Genomic DNA, 12,609 nt, shown 5'->3' with positions numbered 1-12,609 from the left:
GCTGGAATAGGTGGGCCTTTGAACTGACCCAAGACGGGCTCTGCTCATGATGCACATAAGACAGCTGTGGAGAGCGCCTGCCGCCAGGTGCAAGCTCTCTCTCTCTCTGCACCTGTTTGCAAATACTCTGTTCGAGCCTGTGCATTGGCTAGTGTTGTCCAGATGGGCTGGGGTGGGTAGGGAGGCCTTATTCATGGAGGGCAAAGCTGCCAACGGATATTAGCCACAGTGGTCATGTTCTCTCTCCACTGTTAGAGGCAATAAATGCCTCCAAATTCCAGTTGCTGGGAATTGCGGGGGGGGGAAGAGTTGCTTTTGCACTGGGGTCCTGCTTATTGAGGCTTCCCATAATGGGCATCTGGTTTGTTCATTTATTTATGATTTGATTTATACCCCACCCTTCCTCCTGGCAGCAGCCCAGGGCGGCAAACACAAGCACTAACAACTTTAAAACATCATAAAAACAAACTTTAAAACACATTAACACGAAAACATCTTTAAAAGTTTCTTAAAAAAGCTTTCAAAACATCCAAGATTAAAAACATTGTCAAAAGGAAGGTTTAAGAACATATTAAAAAGCAATTCCAACACAGACACAGACCGGTTGGCCACTGCGAGGACTGGTTGGGCCACTGGCCTGACCCAACAGGACTCTTCATAGCCATGACAACTAAAAATGGAACCTCCATGCCCAGAGACAGTCTATGTCTGAACACCTGTTGCAAAGAAGCTGATATCATAGAATCATAGAGTTGGAAGGGACCTATAAGGCCATCAAGTCCAACCCTCTGCTCAATGCAGGAATCCAGATCAAAGCATTCCCGACAGGAATCGGGAGAGGCGCTCTTGCGCTCCGGTCCTGCTTATTGAGGCTTCCCATAATGCGCATCTGGTTGGCCAGTGCAGGACTGGATGGGCCACTGGCCTGACCCAACAGGGCTCTACATAGCCACGACAGCTAAAAATGGAACCTGCATGCCCAGAGACAGCCTATCTCTGAATACCAGTTGCAGAAAAACTGAAATCGGGAGTCGCTCTTGCGCTCGGGTCCTGCTTCCTGAGGCTTCCCATCACGGGCGTCTGGTTGGGGAGCGCGAGGCCGGGACGCGGGGCTAGACGGCCCCCCTTTGGCCCGACCCAGCCGCGGGGCTCTTCTCCGGTCCTGGGCTCGCTCGTCCCCGCGCTCCGGCTCTTGCTTGCCGGATGCGCCCCCTCCCACCCGCTTGGCGTTCCCTTTCCAAACGGCACGATCGGGGCGCCTCCCTCGCAGCCCCGCCGGAGCGGGCAGCCACGACGACGCCTCGGGGACGAGGCGAGAGGGAAGGGCGCCTGAACAAAAACGCACCGCGGGGAGTATTTTTAGCCGCTGAGCGCAGGCCTCCAAGCACCTCCCCAGCTGCAAGGCGCACGCTATTCTCGACGGGGGCCCCGCGAAGGCGCGAGTGAGTCACCGTCTGGCAGAGGCGACGCGGAGGCGGCGGAGGCGCGCCTCCTCCTGCGAAGCGCGTCTGCAAGGGGGAGGAGGTGGGGAGCACCTCTCCAACACAGGGCCGCATGCCCGCCTGCGCACGAGGGGAAAGGTTGTGCCTGCGACACCCCCGACGGATTGCTTTGTCCTGGAAAGTAGAACCCCGCCCCCAAGCAAACGGAGACAGCCTCAGACGGAGCATCACTGGGGAGCAACGCAGGACGCTACCCTTTTCCACCTCAGACCATTGGGTCCATCGAGCTCAGTGCTGCCAGCACAGGCTGGAAGCGGCTCTCTCGCCGGGGATTGAAGCTGGGACCTTTTGCCTGCAAAGCAGGTGCTCTGACCACTGAGCAAGGCTCCCTCCCCAAGAGCCCCGCCAAATGAAACAGCGCAGGGCCAAAGGCAACCTTTCCCCAACCACAAAAAAAATATAAGGGAGTCGCAGTCAAGGTGTCTGACGAGGAAGGATGGCACACGACAACAAAAGGGAGATCTTTAGGCTACAAAATGTGGAGCAACGAGGGGGAGACTGTCGAGGAGTCAAGTCGTGGTGCGCCAGAGGGGGTTCCTAGCTGTTTTGGAAGTGAAACCTGATTCCACCCCAAGCTTTTCAGCTGAAGGAAAAAATCCAAAAGGGCTCTTATGTTCTTATTTTTTAATTTGAAAAATATTTTAAAAACCTATTTCACCTGGGAATTCAAGGCGCTGCACCTACCTGTGGCTTTGGTCTGCCTTTGGAGAAAACTTTGAAGAGGTTTCGGGGCAGAAGCTGGCTGCTAGGGGGGCATGATCTGGGAAGGGCCTTAGATGGGTCACAGCTGTGAGGGAATCCTCTTGGCTGCCATACATATCCTGTTTGTACCATTCCCATCAGCAGACTGGCCAGGCACAAGGCTATGTGCCACTGCAACATCGGCCTTTGAGAGAAGACACGACTCACAAGCTCGGCTTGGAGAACTGGGGGACAGCAGTGAGGTTCTCACGCAAAAACAGGCAGACAAAATGGCCAAATCCACGTTTATTATACTTGCAAACTTAAAACTGGGTTACAAAGCACATAAAAAAAAATCCTACAAAAAAGAATGTGGCTAGTTTGTTCTGGCACTGACCAAGTGCTGCTGATAGAATAAACGCTGCCTCTCAAGATGACATTCTCAAATGAAGTGGATTCTTTACCCCTCCAGCTGAAGTAACACATTCCTCAGGGCGGGGGCAGGCATCAGCCACCCCTGATCTACAATGTATGGCAGCCTTTCCTAAGCTGCCCCCCCCAATGTTGTTGCACTCCAGCTCCCATCAGCCCCCGGATGGAAACTGAACTCCCACAACATCTGGAGGTCACCAGGCTCAGGAGTGCTCTACTCGACCTTCCGTAAAGCCTATCTTGTTTGTGGGGTTCCCTATGGATCTGCAAGCCTTTCTTTCTGCAGCTTTGAGGAGAGTAGATAATTCACACTGAAAATTAATGTTTCCACAGGTCTGACGGAAGCCCAGATGGATGAGTTGAATCACCTGGCTCAGCAATGCCCCAAAGCAGTTTTTCTCCTGAAAACTGAATTCGGAGCTAAAGCGGCCTTCGACAAATAATTTGTTTTACAAAAAAAGCATAGAGTTTAATCCTAACATTGCGAAGAAAGTCTCGCTTGTTTCTGTTTCATCGTTTTGAACGCTGGCAAGGCATTCCTCTTGCCAAAGCAATCCCAAAAGAAAAAGGAGGAAGGGGAAAGCCAAACTGTCCCCCCAAAAGGTTATCCCGATCCTCAAGTCAGAGCTAAACTGCAGGAGGAAGTACTCAGGGGGACACCTCTAGACACTCATTTCTGATCACCAACGTATTTGCTATTTAAAAACAAAAAAGGCTTGAAAAGACGTAAGCACTCCGGCAAATCGCTCCCGAAGTCTGCGAGGGGTGCGGAAACTGAGCGATGTAGAAGTTTGTTGTGGGGGACAACTAGGAGACGGTGGACCAGCCTCCCAGCCGTGGGGCGTTTGGGTCCAATTGCTCCCCCATTCCAGGCAAGGGTTTGGCTCATCACTGCTTTGCTGCTGGCCTCCCAGGCTTCTTCTCCTGCTGCCCTCGGCTGCTCCCTGAGATTCCACCTCGGCCACGGCCGCCAAACACACCTGGGGCAGGGAAGACAAGAGCAGGAAGGTGATCTCGGAGGGCCCCATTGCTGCAGCAGGCAGGGGCCTTTCGGATCCCTTGTCCGTCCCCCCTGAAATGCACCTTAGACCCTCAGTGGCCAAAGGGTCACTCTCACCCAGCTGCAGGAGGGCGCAGGGCCCCTGCTTGCATGCGGTAGGCCCCAGGTTGAATCCCAGCAGCATTTCCAGGCAGGGCTAGGAATGGCCCCTACCTGAAACCCGTTGCCTTGCTGTTGCCGAGCTAGGTGGATCCCTGGCCTGACTCTGTATCGAACAGCTCCCCAGGTCCCTCTTTACATCAGTCCCTTACTCAGAATCACAAGGCCTGGAAACGTTACTTTGAAGGGAAAGACCATAACTCAGTGGTATTATTATTATTTCAATGGATTAGTGGCTTTTCTTCACAAAAGCGAATCCCTTTTGTAGCGCAGACAGGCCAGGTAACCCCCCCCCCAAAGCATCTCTGCGTACGGCTGGGAACATCCCCTGTCTGAGACATCTCTGGAAAGCTACAGCCTGTCAATGTGGACAATCCTGAGCTAGACGAACCCACGGTCTAATCTGGGGTGAGTGACAACAGTCCACCAATAGCTATTGGAGCATTGTAACCTAACACACGAGAGCCAGGGTGGTGTAGTGGTTAAGGTGTTAGACTACCACTTGGGAGACCAGGGTTTGAATCCCCACACAGCCCTGAAGCTCCCTGGGTGACCTTGGGCCAGTCACTGCCTCTCAGCCTCAGAGGGAGGCAATGGTAAACCCCCTCTGAATACCGCTCACCATGAAAATCCTATTCAGAGGGTCGCCATAAGTCATTTCCATTCATTTTCAACCTAACACACCCACACCCACCAGAGAACTACAATAACAGACCATAAACATGAACTGAAAAGAAGTTGGCAACTGCAGGAGATAATCCTTCTCCATCCTGCCCCCCTGCCTGGGAGCTTTGCCCAAGGCACCTGGCTGACTGCTCTTGAAAGCAAACAGCAACCACAGGGCACCTTTGTCAATCAGGGATGGGGTATGAACATCTGTGGCCCTCCTGGTGTCACTGGACTACAGCCCCCACAATCCCTGTCCACTGGGAGCTGAGAGACCAACAGGCTCCCCCTCTCTGTTTTATACTGAGCCAGAAAGCCAGGAAAAAAGTTAACATTTTTTATTAAAAAAAAAAAGAGAGATGTTGTCAGCCATATTTGCTGACCCGGAGCTCTCGAGAGGCTTAGCCAAGCGATTCAGGTTACTGAACCACCTCAGCCAGCTATGGCCAGTTCCTCATTACAGCAAGGTTACTGCCTGCAACTCCAATGCAACAGCCTGGCGGAGGGGAAGAGGGAGGAGCACGGCTAGCTTCCCAGTGGCGTGCAAGCTGCTGTTTTTGCCAGTGCCACAGAAGAGCAAAGGCCTTCTGAGCTAATTAGCAAGCACTGCCCAAGCTTGGCTTTGTACGCAGCTCCTAAGCCAATTAAATCTAGACATCAAAAGGGGCTCTGCCTTGATTCCTAGACAGCTCATTTCGGAGGGGAGGGGGGGGGAAAGACATGCTGCACTTTTGGAAGAAACTGTTTTCAAGGAGATTATTGGCCTGCCTTGCCCTTTAAAGATGACTGGCGGAGGGAGAGACGCTGCTTTGCATGCTCCAAGGTTCAATCTCCAGCAGCATCTCCAGGCAGGGCTGGAAAGACACCCTGCCTGAAACATTGGAGAGATACTGCCAGTCAGTGTAAGTAATACTGAATTAGATGTACCAATGGTCTGACTGAGGCACCTTCCTGTGCTCCAAATCAGCACTCCACCACTGGGCTACGGGCTTCAGGAGTGGACATCCTGAATTTGAGCAACTCTGGAGTTGACGCACTACCCTTGTGGGTAGTCCAGGGAACAAAATCAGGCCTTGCACAGAGAGAGAGAGAGAGAGAGAGAGAGAGAGAATAGGGGGCAGTCAATTCACTGGATGCGCATGGATAGAAGAAAAGGACGCAGGAAACTGCCTTTTATCAACCCCCTGGAAGACAGAAATAAAATTCAAAGTGATCTCGATAGGCTGGAGCATTGGGCTGAACACAGCAGAAGAATAGGGATAAGTGCAAAATTTGCAAAACCAAATGCAGTTACAAGATGGGGAATACTTGGCTCAGCAACACTATATGCATGAGGGATCTTGGGATTTTTGTTGATCCGGGGCTGAACATGAGCTAACAGTGTGATGCAGCTGCAAAAAAGGCAAATGCTATTCTAGGTTGCATTCATAGAAGTATAGTTTCCAAATTGCGTGAAGTGCTAGTTCCCCTCTATTCAACACTGGTTGGGCCTCATCTTGAGCACTGTGTCCAGTTCTGGACGCCACACTTTAAGAAGGCTGCAGACAAACTGGAACAGCTTCAGAGGAGGGCAACAAGGATGATTTGGGGACTGGTAACAAAGCCCTATGAAGCTGAAAGAACTGGGCCTGTTTAGCCTTGAGAAGAGAAGACTGAGGGGAGATATGATAGCACTCGTCAAGTACATGAAAGGTTGCCACACACAGGAGGGTCAGGGCCAGGATCTTTTCTCGATCTTCCCAGCGTGCAGGACACAGAATAATGGGCTCAAGTTGTAGGAAGCCAGATTCGGCTGAACATCAGGAAAAATGTCCTGTTTAAGTGGTATGACAATGGAACCTATGACCTAGGGACGTGGGTTCTCCGACACTGGAGGCCTTCAAGAGGCAGCTGGACAGTCACTTGTCAAGTATCCTTCAAGCTGGATTCCTGCATTGCACAGGGGGCTGGACTTGATGGCCTTATAGGACCCTTCCAACTCTATGATTCTATGATTCTCTAAATCAGACCACAAGTCCACCTTGCTCAGTGTTGTCTACATTGACTGACAGCAGTTCTCAGGGGCTTCAGGACAGGGGAACCTTCCCAGCCCTCCCTGGAGATGCCATTGGGGATTGAACAAGGGACCTTCTGCACACAGAGGGGCTCCACCACTAAGCCACAGCCCGTCGCTCAGGAAGGTTAGAACTATGCCAAGTCGAGCCCAGGAAGGCTGTTCAAACAGCCATGGGCCAGTCTGAAGCACGAGACTCTCCATGCCAGCAAACGGAAGCCACGCTCTCCAGAACTCCCCACTCGCTGCTGCAGAAAGAGGCCTTACCCCGCCCGGTGCCGCCAACACCGCGGCCTTTCTGCTGCTTCTGCTGCTGCATTCCACCCCGGCCTCGCCCTTTCGACACCACCTCTTCCTTCACCATGTCAATGATCTCGTCAGGAATGCGCAGGTACTTGATGGTGCTCCCGCGGATGTAGCACTCGGGCATCCTCCAGAACTTGTCTCCATCCTGTCCGAGAAAAAAAAGAAAAGAACTGGGCTGCAGCGCAGGCTTGCAAAGTGACATTACTAGCCCACAGGAGAACCTTTCTAAAAAAAGTTATTAAATTCATGCAATCAATACAAAATGTAATCAGGATGTCACAAAAGATGCAAAAGTCATGAAATGGAACAAATATGCTTATTATAAATAATTACTAAAGTTTGTTTAAAAATAAAAATTACTACAAAGCGTAGATACTTCAATTGATGTCTACCTTGTTCTTTGTCTTATTTAAAATTGCCACGAGAACTTATTGAAAGACAGGTTCTTAGGTGGACTAGCATTTATTGATTCACAGCATTTATACACCACCCAGTAATGAAGGTTTTCTGGACAGTTTACCGTCAAAATGAAAAGCCGTAAAGGGAGTGCCAAGACACAGACATGGAAACAAAGACTGGATAAACCAGGAACATTAAAAAGTGAAAAAAGTAAACCCAGCAACAGCACATAACTATAATAGAAAGGTTCAAAATGCATTTAAAGAAAGATTTTAAGGTCGAAAAGCCTAGTCTTTCTGCCTCCCTATGGCCTGCAAGAGTTATTCTGAGTAGTTCATTTTAAAATTATTTTGACCAATTAGCTTGTGTAAAATCAGTACCAAAACAGCAGCTTAACAATAAAATTAAGACGGAAGCAGGACAATAAAATAAAGAGTTTAATAATAAAGGAAAAACAGCCCTCTTTATCTCTCACTCACTAGGTATTAGAAGGTCTTCCTGCTCAATTGCAGGCAATTTTAACACACCAGACACGTTAAAGTTCCTTTGTCTTAGGTTCTTCCTGCCTGATGAAAAAATGGCTGATGCAGCTGTTGTTTCTGAAGCCTAAGGGGGAAACCCCGGTTTCTCCCCTCCCGACAGGGTTTTGCCACCCTATTTAGCTCTACATTATGATTTCTCTCTTCCTGAGCAGACTCAAGTTTGTGCTGAAACGGCTCCTCCCCCACTTAGCTGAAAAATAAAAAGGAGATTTTTCCATCTCCTCAAAGCTACGCTGGTTCAGCCAAAACGAGTGTTGCCCTTAAACTTCCGGCCAGGTCTGAGCTTCAAGGCAACTTAAAAAGCTAGGCAGTGCCATCTAGTGGCAAGCAGGCAAACAAGCAAAAAAAAAGGGGGGGGCAGTCACTGCCTCTCAGGCTCATGAAAACCCTATTCAGAGGGTCGCCATAAGTCGGAATCGACTTGAAGGCAGCACATTTACATTTATTCCACATTGGCCTATGCTCAGATGTACGTTACTAGGAAGACAGGAAGCCACTTTCATAGAATCATAGAATAGTAGAGTTGGAAGGGGCCTCTAAGGCCATCAAGTCCAACCCCCTGCTCAATGCAGGAATGCAAATCAAAGCATTCCTGACAGATGGCTGTCCACCTGCCTCTTGAAGGCCTCCAGTGTCGGAGAGCCCACTACCTCTCTAGGTAATTGGTTCCATTGTTGTATGGCTCTAACAGTTAGGAAGTTTTTCCTGATGTCCAGTCGAAATCCGGCTTCCTGCAACTTGAGCCCATTATTCCGTGTCCCGCACTATGGGACGATCAGGAGACATCCCAGCCCTCCTCTGTGTGACAACCTTTCATGTACTAAAGAGTGCTATCATATCTCCCCTCAGTCTTCTCTTCTCTAGGCTAAACATGCCCAGTTCTTTCAGTCTCTCCTCAGAGGGCTTTGTTTCCGGTCCCCTGATCATCCTTGTTGCCCTCCTCTGAACCTCTTCCAGTTTGTCGGCATCTTTCTTGAAGTGCGGAGACCAGAACTGGACACAGTACTCAAGATGAGGCCTAACCAGTGCTGAATAGAGGGGAACTAATACTTCACACGATTTGGAAACTATACTTCTGTTAATGCAGCCTAATATAGCATTTGCCTTTTTTGCAGCCACATCACACTGTTGGCTCATATTCAGCTTGTGATCAACGACAATTCCAAGATCCTTCTCACATGTCGTATGGCTGAGCCAAGTATCCCCCATCTTATAACTCTGCATTTGGTTTCTTTTTCCTAAGTGTAGAACTTTGCATTTATCCCTGTTGAATTTCATTCTGTTGTTTTCAGCCCAATGCTCCAGCCTATCAAGGTCCCTTTGAATTTTATTAGCTATCCCCCCCCCAATTTTGAATCATCTGCAAATTTGATAAGCATGCTCTGTACCTCCTCATCCAAGTCGTTAATAAAAATGTTGAAGAGCACTGGGCCCAGGACTGAGCCCTGTGGTACCCCACTCGTTACTTCCGCCCAGTTTGAGAAGGAACCATTGATAAGCGCTCTTTGAGTACGATTCTGGAGCCAACTTATACCGAGTCAAACCATTGGTCCATCTAGCACAGGACTGTCTACACTGACCGGCAGCAGCTCTTCAGGGTTTCAGACAAAGAGTCTTTTTCTCAGCAGTAACAGGATTCTGGGGACTTAGCTGTGCCACCAGGCTAAGGCTCTTCCCACTTCCCCGTTTTATAGACTCCAGCAGCTGCCCATCATAGCACAAAAACTTGCTGGGACTTACCCTGGATGTACAGATGACTTCTCGAAGGTTGATGTTCATCCAGTTATCGCAGCTTACCAGGTGACCATTGTAAGTTTCGCCATTCTTGAGCTCCACCAGCTGGAAAGATAAGACAGGCTGTTTTGCGAAAGAAATCTGCAGCTGGAGCGGCAATAGCTTTTAGAGCAGGAGTGAGTTCCAGATGTTGGACTATGACTCCCATCATCATCCCTGACCACTGGCCCTTCCGGCTGCTGGGAGTTGTGATCATTCAGAGGTTGTTGAACTCCAAAAGTCTCTCCCTCCCCAATCGAAGCAGCAGCATTCAACGGCTTCAAGAGAAATATCTCTTCTAAGTGCAGTAGGGGCCCGCTTTACATCGTTCCGCTAATGCAGTGGTTGTAAGAGCACTTGTTCCGCTTTTATGGCTTTTTTTGCCGTCGGGCACCATTTTGGTCAATGTTAGTCAATGGGTTCCGCTTCACAGCGGTTTTCGCTTTACAGCGGGGGTCCGGAACATAACCCTCTGTATGAGTGGGGCCCTACTATAGAGTTTTTGTATTTAAAAAGTTAATAAAAATTAATGAGCAGTACATTATGTTGTGCATTACATCGTTTTGTTTGTTACTCAACTACTTTGTATTTCTTGTATTTTATTTTCTGTATATCACTGTGTGTCTTCGGCTGGTTGTGAAAAGTGAATTACAGATTTAAATAAATTTATTCAACTAATTTTTGATGTTGGAACTTGTCAAAATTGGAAGAGAGAGAGAGAGAGAGAAGAAGGCTCAAGCTCCCACGCCTCACCCTGTTAGCCACGTTTGGAATTAGCTCTGTCACTCACCATGGGGTGGTTCTGTGCTGTCTTCAGCAAGGAGAGTGGAAGCTGTAAGGGGCAAGGGTGAGGACACACAGATTTAACAAGGTTAAGAACATTCCAGATACATAAATACGTTTTTACTGTCAAGGCAACATTCATAATTTCTATACTTTTAAGAACATTATTTAGTTACTGTAAACCGCCCAGAGAGCTTTGGCTATGGGGCGGTATACAAATACAATAAATAAATAATATTTGTATCAGGCCCAAAGGGGGCCCATCTAGTCTGGTATCCTGCTCTGACCGTGGCCAAGCAGTAGCCGCAAAGAGGAGTCCAAAACCAGGACTGGAGCACAACAGCAACTCTCCCACTTGTGATTTCCATCAACTGGCATTCAGAGGCATTTCCTGTCTCTTACAGAGAAGGGTGGACACACAGCCATAGCGGCCTTGGTAGCTTTATCTTTCTTCATGAATTAGTCTAATCCTCTTTTACAGCCATCCAAGTCGGTGGCCACCACTGCACCTTGTGGGAGGAAATTAAGCACTTTCACTATGTGCTGTGCGAGGAAGCACCTTCCTTGGTCTGTCCTGAATCTTCCAACACGCAGCTTCATGGGATGGCCCCAAGTCCGACGACGAGAGAGGAAGAAAAAGGTCTCCCCATCTGCTGTCCCCACCCTGTGCATGATTTTGCACATATCTATTTTGTGTCCTCAGTCCACCCACTTTCCAGCACACATTTATCCCGGCAGACATCCATTGAGCTGCCCATGAATCAGCCTACCTGGGGAAGGGGGAGAGCATCCCCCCTATACAAGGTTAGGCACGAACATACCCCTAGTGGACTCCATTGAACTCAGTGGGTCCTGCCCCTGAGTGAATCAGCTTACCTGGAGAGGGAGGGGGAATGGGGAAGTGAACTCTTCTTTTTGCCTTACACCACCATTGAAATCCTAGACAACACTCACTTCTGGCAGGCTCCATTTAACTCAATGGGTCTCATCCCTGAGTGAATCACTTTACCTGAGTAAATCACTGCCTTATGGAGTGGAGACAGAACTGACACCCCCCCACTAGCAATCCCAGGCACACACTCACTCCTCTCAGACTCCATTGAACTGCATGGGTCTTGGAACCATAGAATAGTAGAGTTGGAAGGGTCCTATAAGGCCATCTAGTCCAACCCCCTGCTCAACGCAGGAAAGTGAATCAGCTGACCTGGAAGGGAGGGGGGAGTGACCCCTCCTCGCTTCTCTTACCTGGGGGGTGAGCCCCGCCCCCACTAGGGCTTACTTCCGAGTAGGCCCGCCTGAGAGTAGTTTAGGATACCCCGTGGCCCGCCCCAGCCACAAGCCTTACCATTCTCCCGCTCAGGCGCTGCCACAGCAACCTCGACTTCCGGCTTCCGCCCGCCAAAGGCTTTGGCCTCAGCGCCCGTCCGTTGCGAAGCTCTCCTGAGCCCTAGCCGTAAAGAACCAAAAGGGAGGGCGGGACGGCACTGTCGCAAACGCCACGGAAGGGAGTGGCTGTTTTACCCAACATGCCCCGCGGAAGAGGAGAGGGTACATTTCCCACAATGCTGCGCGGCTGTAGTTGATTCTGGCCAAAGAGAGAAAAGCAATATTTCAAAATAAGGCATTATTTTATGTGGCGGGGTGTGTGTGGTTTTTTTTATTTGGGGGGGATTTCTGTGTGGTCCTCCTTGGCACGAGTTCAACCCAATTTTTATTTTACTTTTTAAGTAAAACCAAAAATTTACTTTTTTAAAAAGTGTAGTTAGTGTAAAATACAGATATGTATTTGCTTATGTGTGTGTATTGGGTTACTGTATAGCAGGTAGACTGTATCCAACAGTTGCTAATAAGTGAATTATTATTAGCTTCCTATGAAACATCTCAAAATAATTGAAACATATATAAAACAATTTTAACTGGTTTTATATATGCAATTGTAAAACAATTTGCATAAAAACAATTATATATTTAAAAACACTTTTGAATCAATACTGAAGTTACTCAGAGTAGACCCACTGAAATTAAAGGGCCTAAGTTTCTCATGTCCAGTAGGTCTGTTCTCTGTAAAACTAACATTGAGTACAGCTATCTATACGGCTATGGGCTGTTAGGTCTCTCATTTTCAGTGGGTGAACTCTGATTACCTGGATGAAAAATGAAATGGACTGCCTTCAAGTCAATCTGGAATTATGGCGACCCTACGAGACTTCATGGTAAGCGGCATTCAGAGGGGGTTTCCCATTGCCTCCGTCTGAGGCTAGTCCTCCCCAGCTGGCCAGGGCCTGCTCAGCTTGCCACAGCTGCACAAGCCAG

The 12,609-nt window shown here is 49.0% G+C and overlaps 1 protein-coding gene across 2 annotated transcripts; it reads right to left on the bottom strand.

Annotated features, from left to right (window-relative positions):
* Positions 1 to 2,471: 2,471 nt before the first annotated feature.
* LSM4 (LSM4 homolog, U6 small nuclear RNA and mRNA degradation associated) lies at positions 2,472 to 11,777 on the bottom strand. 2 transcript variants are annotated; one of them, XM_061601348.1, is made up of 5 exons: positions 11,642 to 11,777; positions 10,304 to 10,345; positions 9,481 to 9,579; positions 6,761 to 6,944; positions 2,472 to 3,595 (listed from the first exon to the last, which is right to left on the bottom strand). In XM_061601348.1, exons 1-5 carry the CDS (start codon positions 11,642 to 11,644, stop codon positions 3,504 to 3,506), a joined length of 420 nt encoding a protein of 139 aa, XP_061457332.1. In that variant the 5' UTR covers positions 11,645 to 11,777; the 3' UTR covers positions 2,472 to 3,503. The 2 variants fall into 2 exon arrangements, with proteins under 2 accessions (XP_061457332.1, XP_061457333.1); XM_061601349.1 differs by lacking the exon at positions 11,642 to 11,777 and adding an exon at positions 11,542 to 11,628.
* Positions 11,778 to 12,609: the final 832 nt, after the last annotated feature.

The sequence above is a fragment of the Rhineura floridana genome, chromosome 18, assembly GCF_030035675.1.
Source record: "Rhineura floridana isolate rRhiFlo1 chromosome 18, rRhiFlo1.hap2, whole genome shotgun sequence".
Taxonomy (NCBI): domain Eukaryota; kingdom Metazoa; phylum Chordata; class Lepidosauria; order Squamata; family Rhineuridae; genus Rhineura; species Rhineura floridana.
This window is presented reverse-complemented; position numbering and strand designations above follow the sequence as displayed.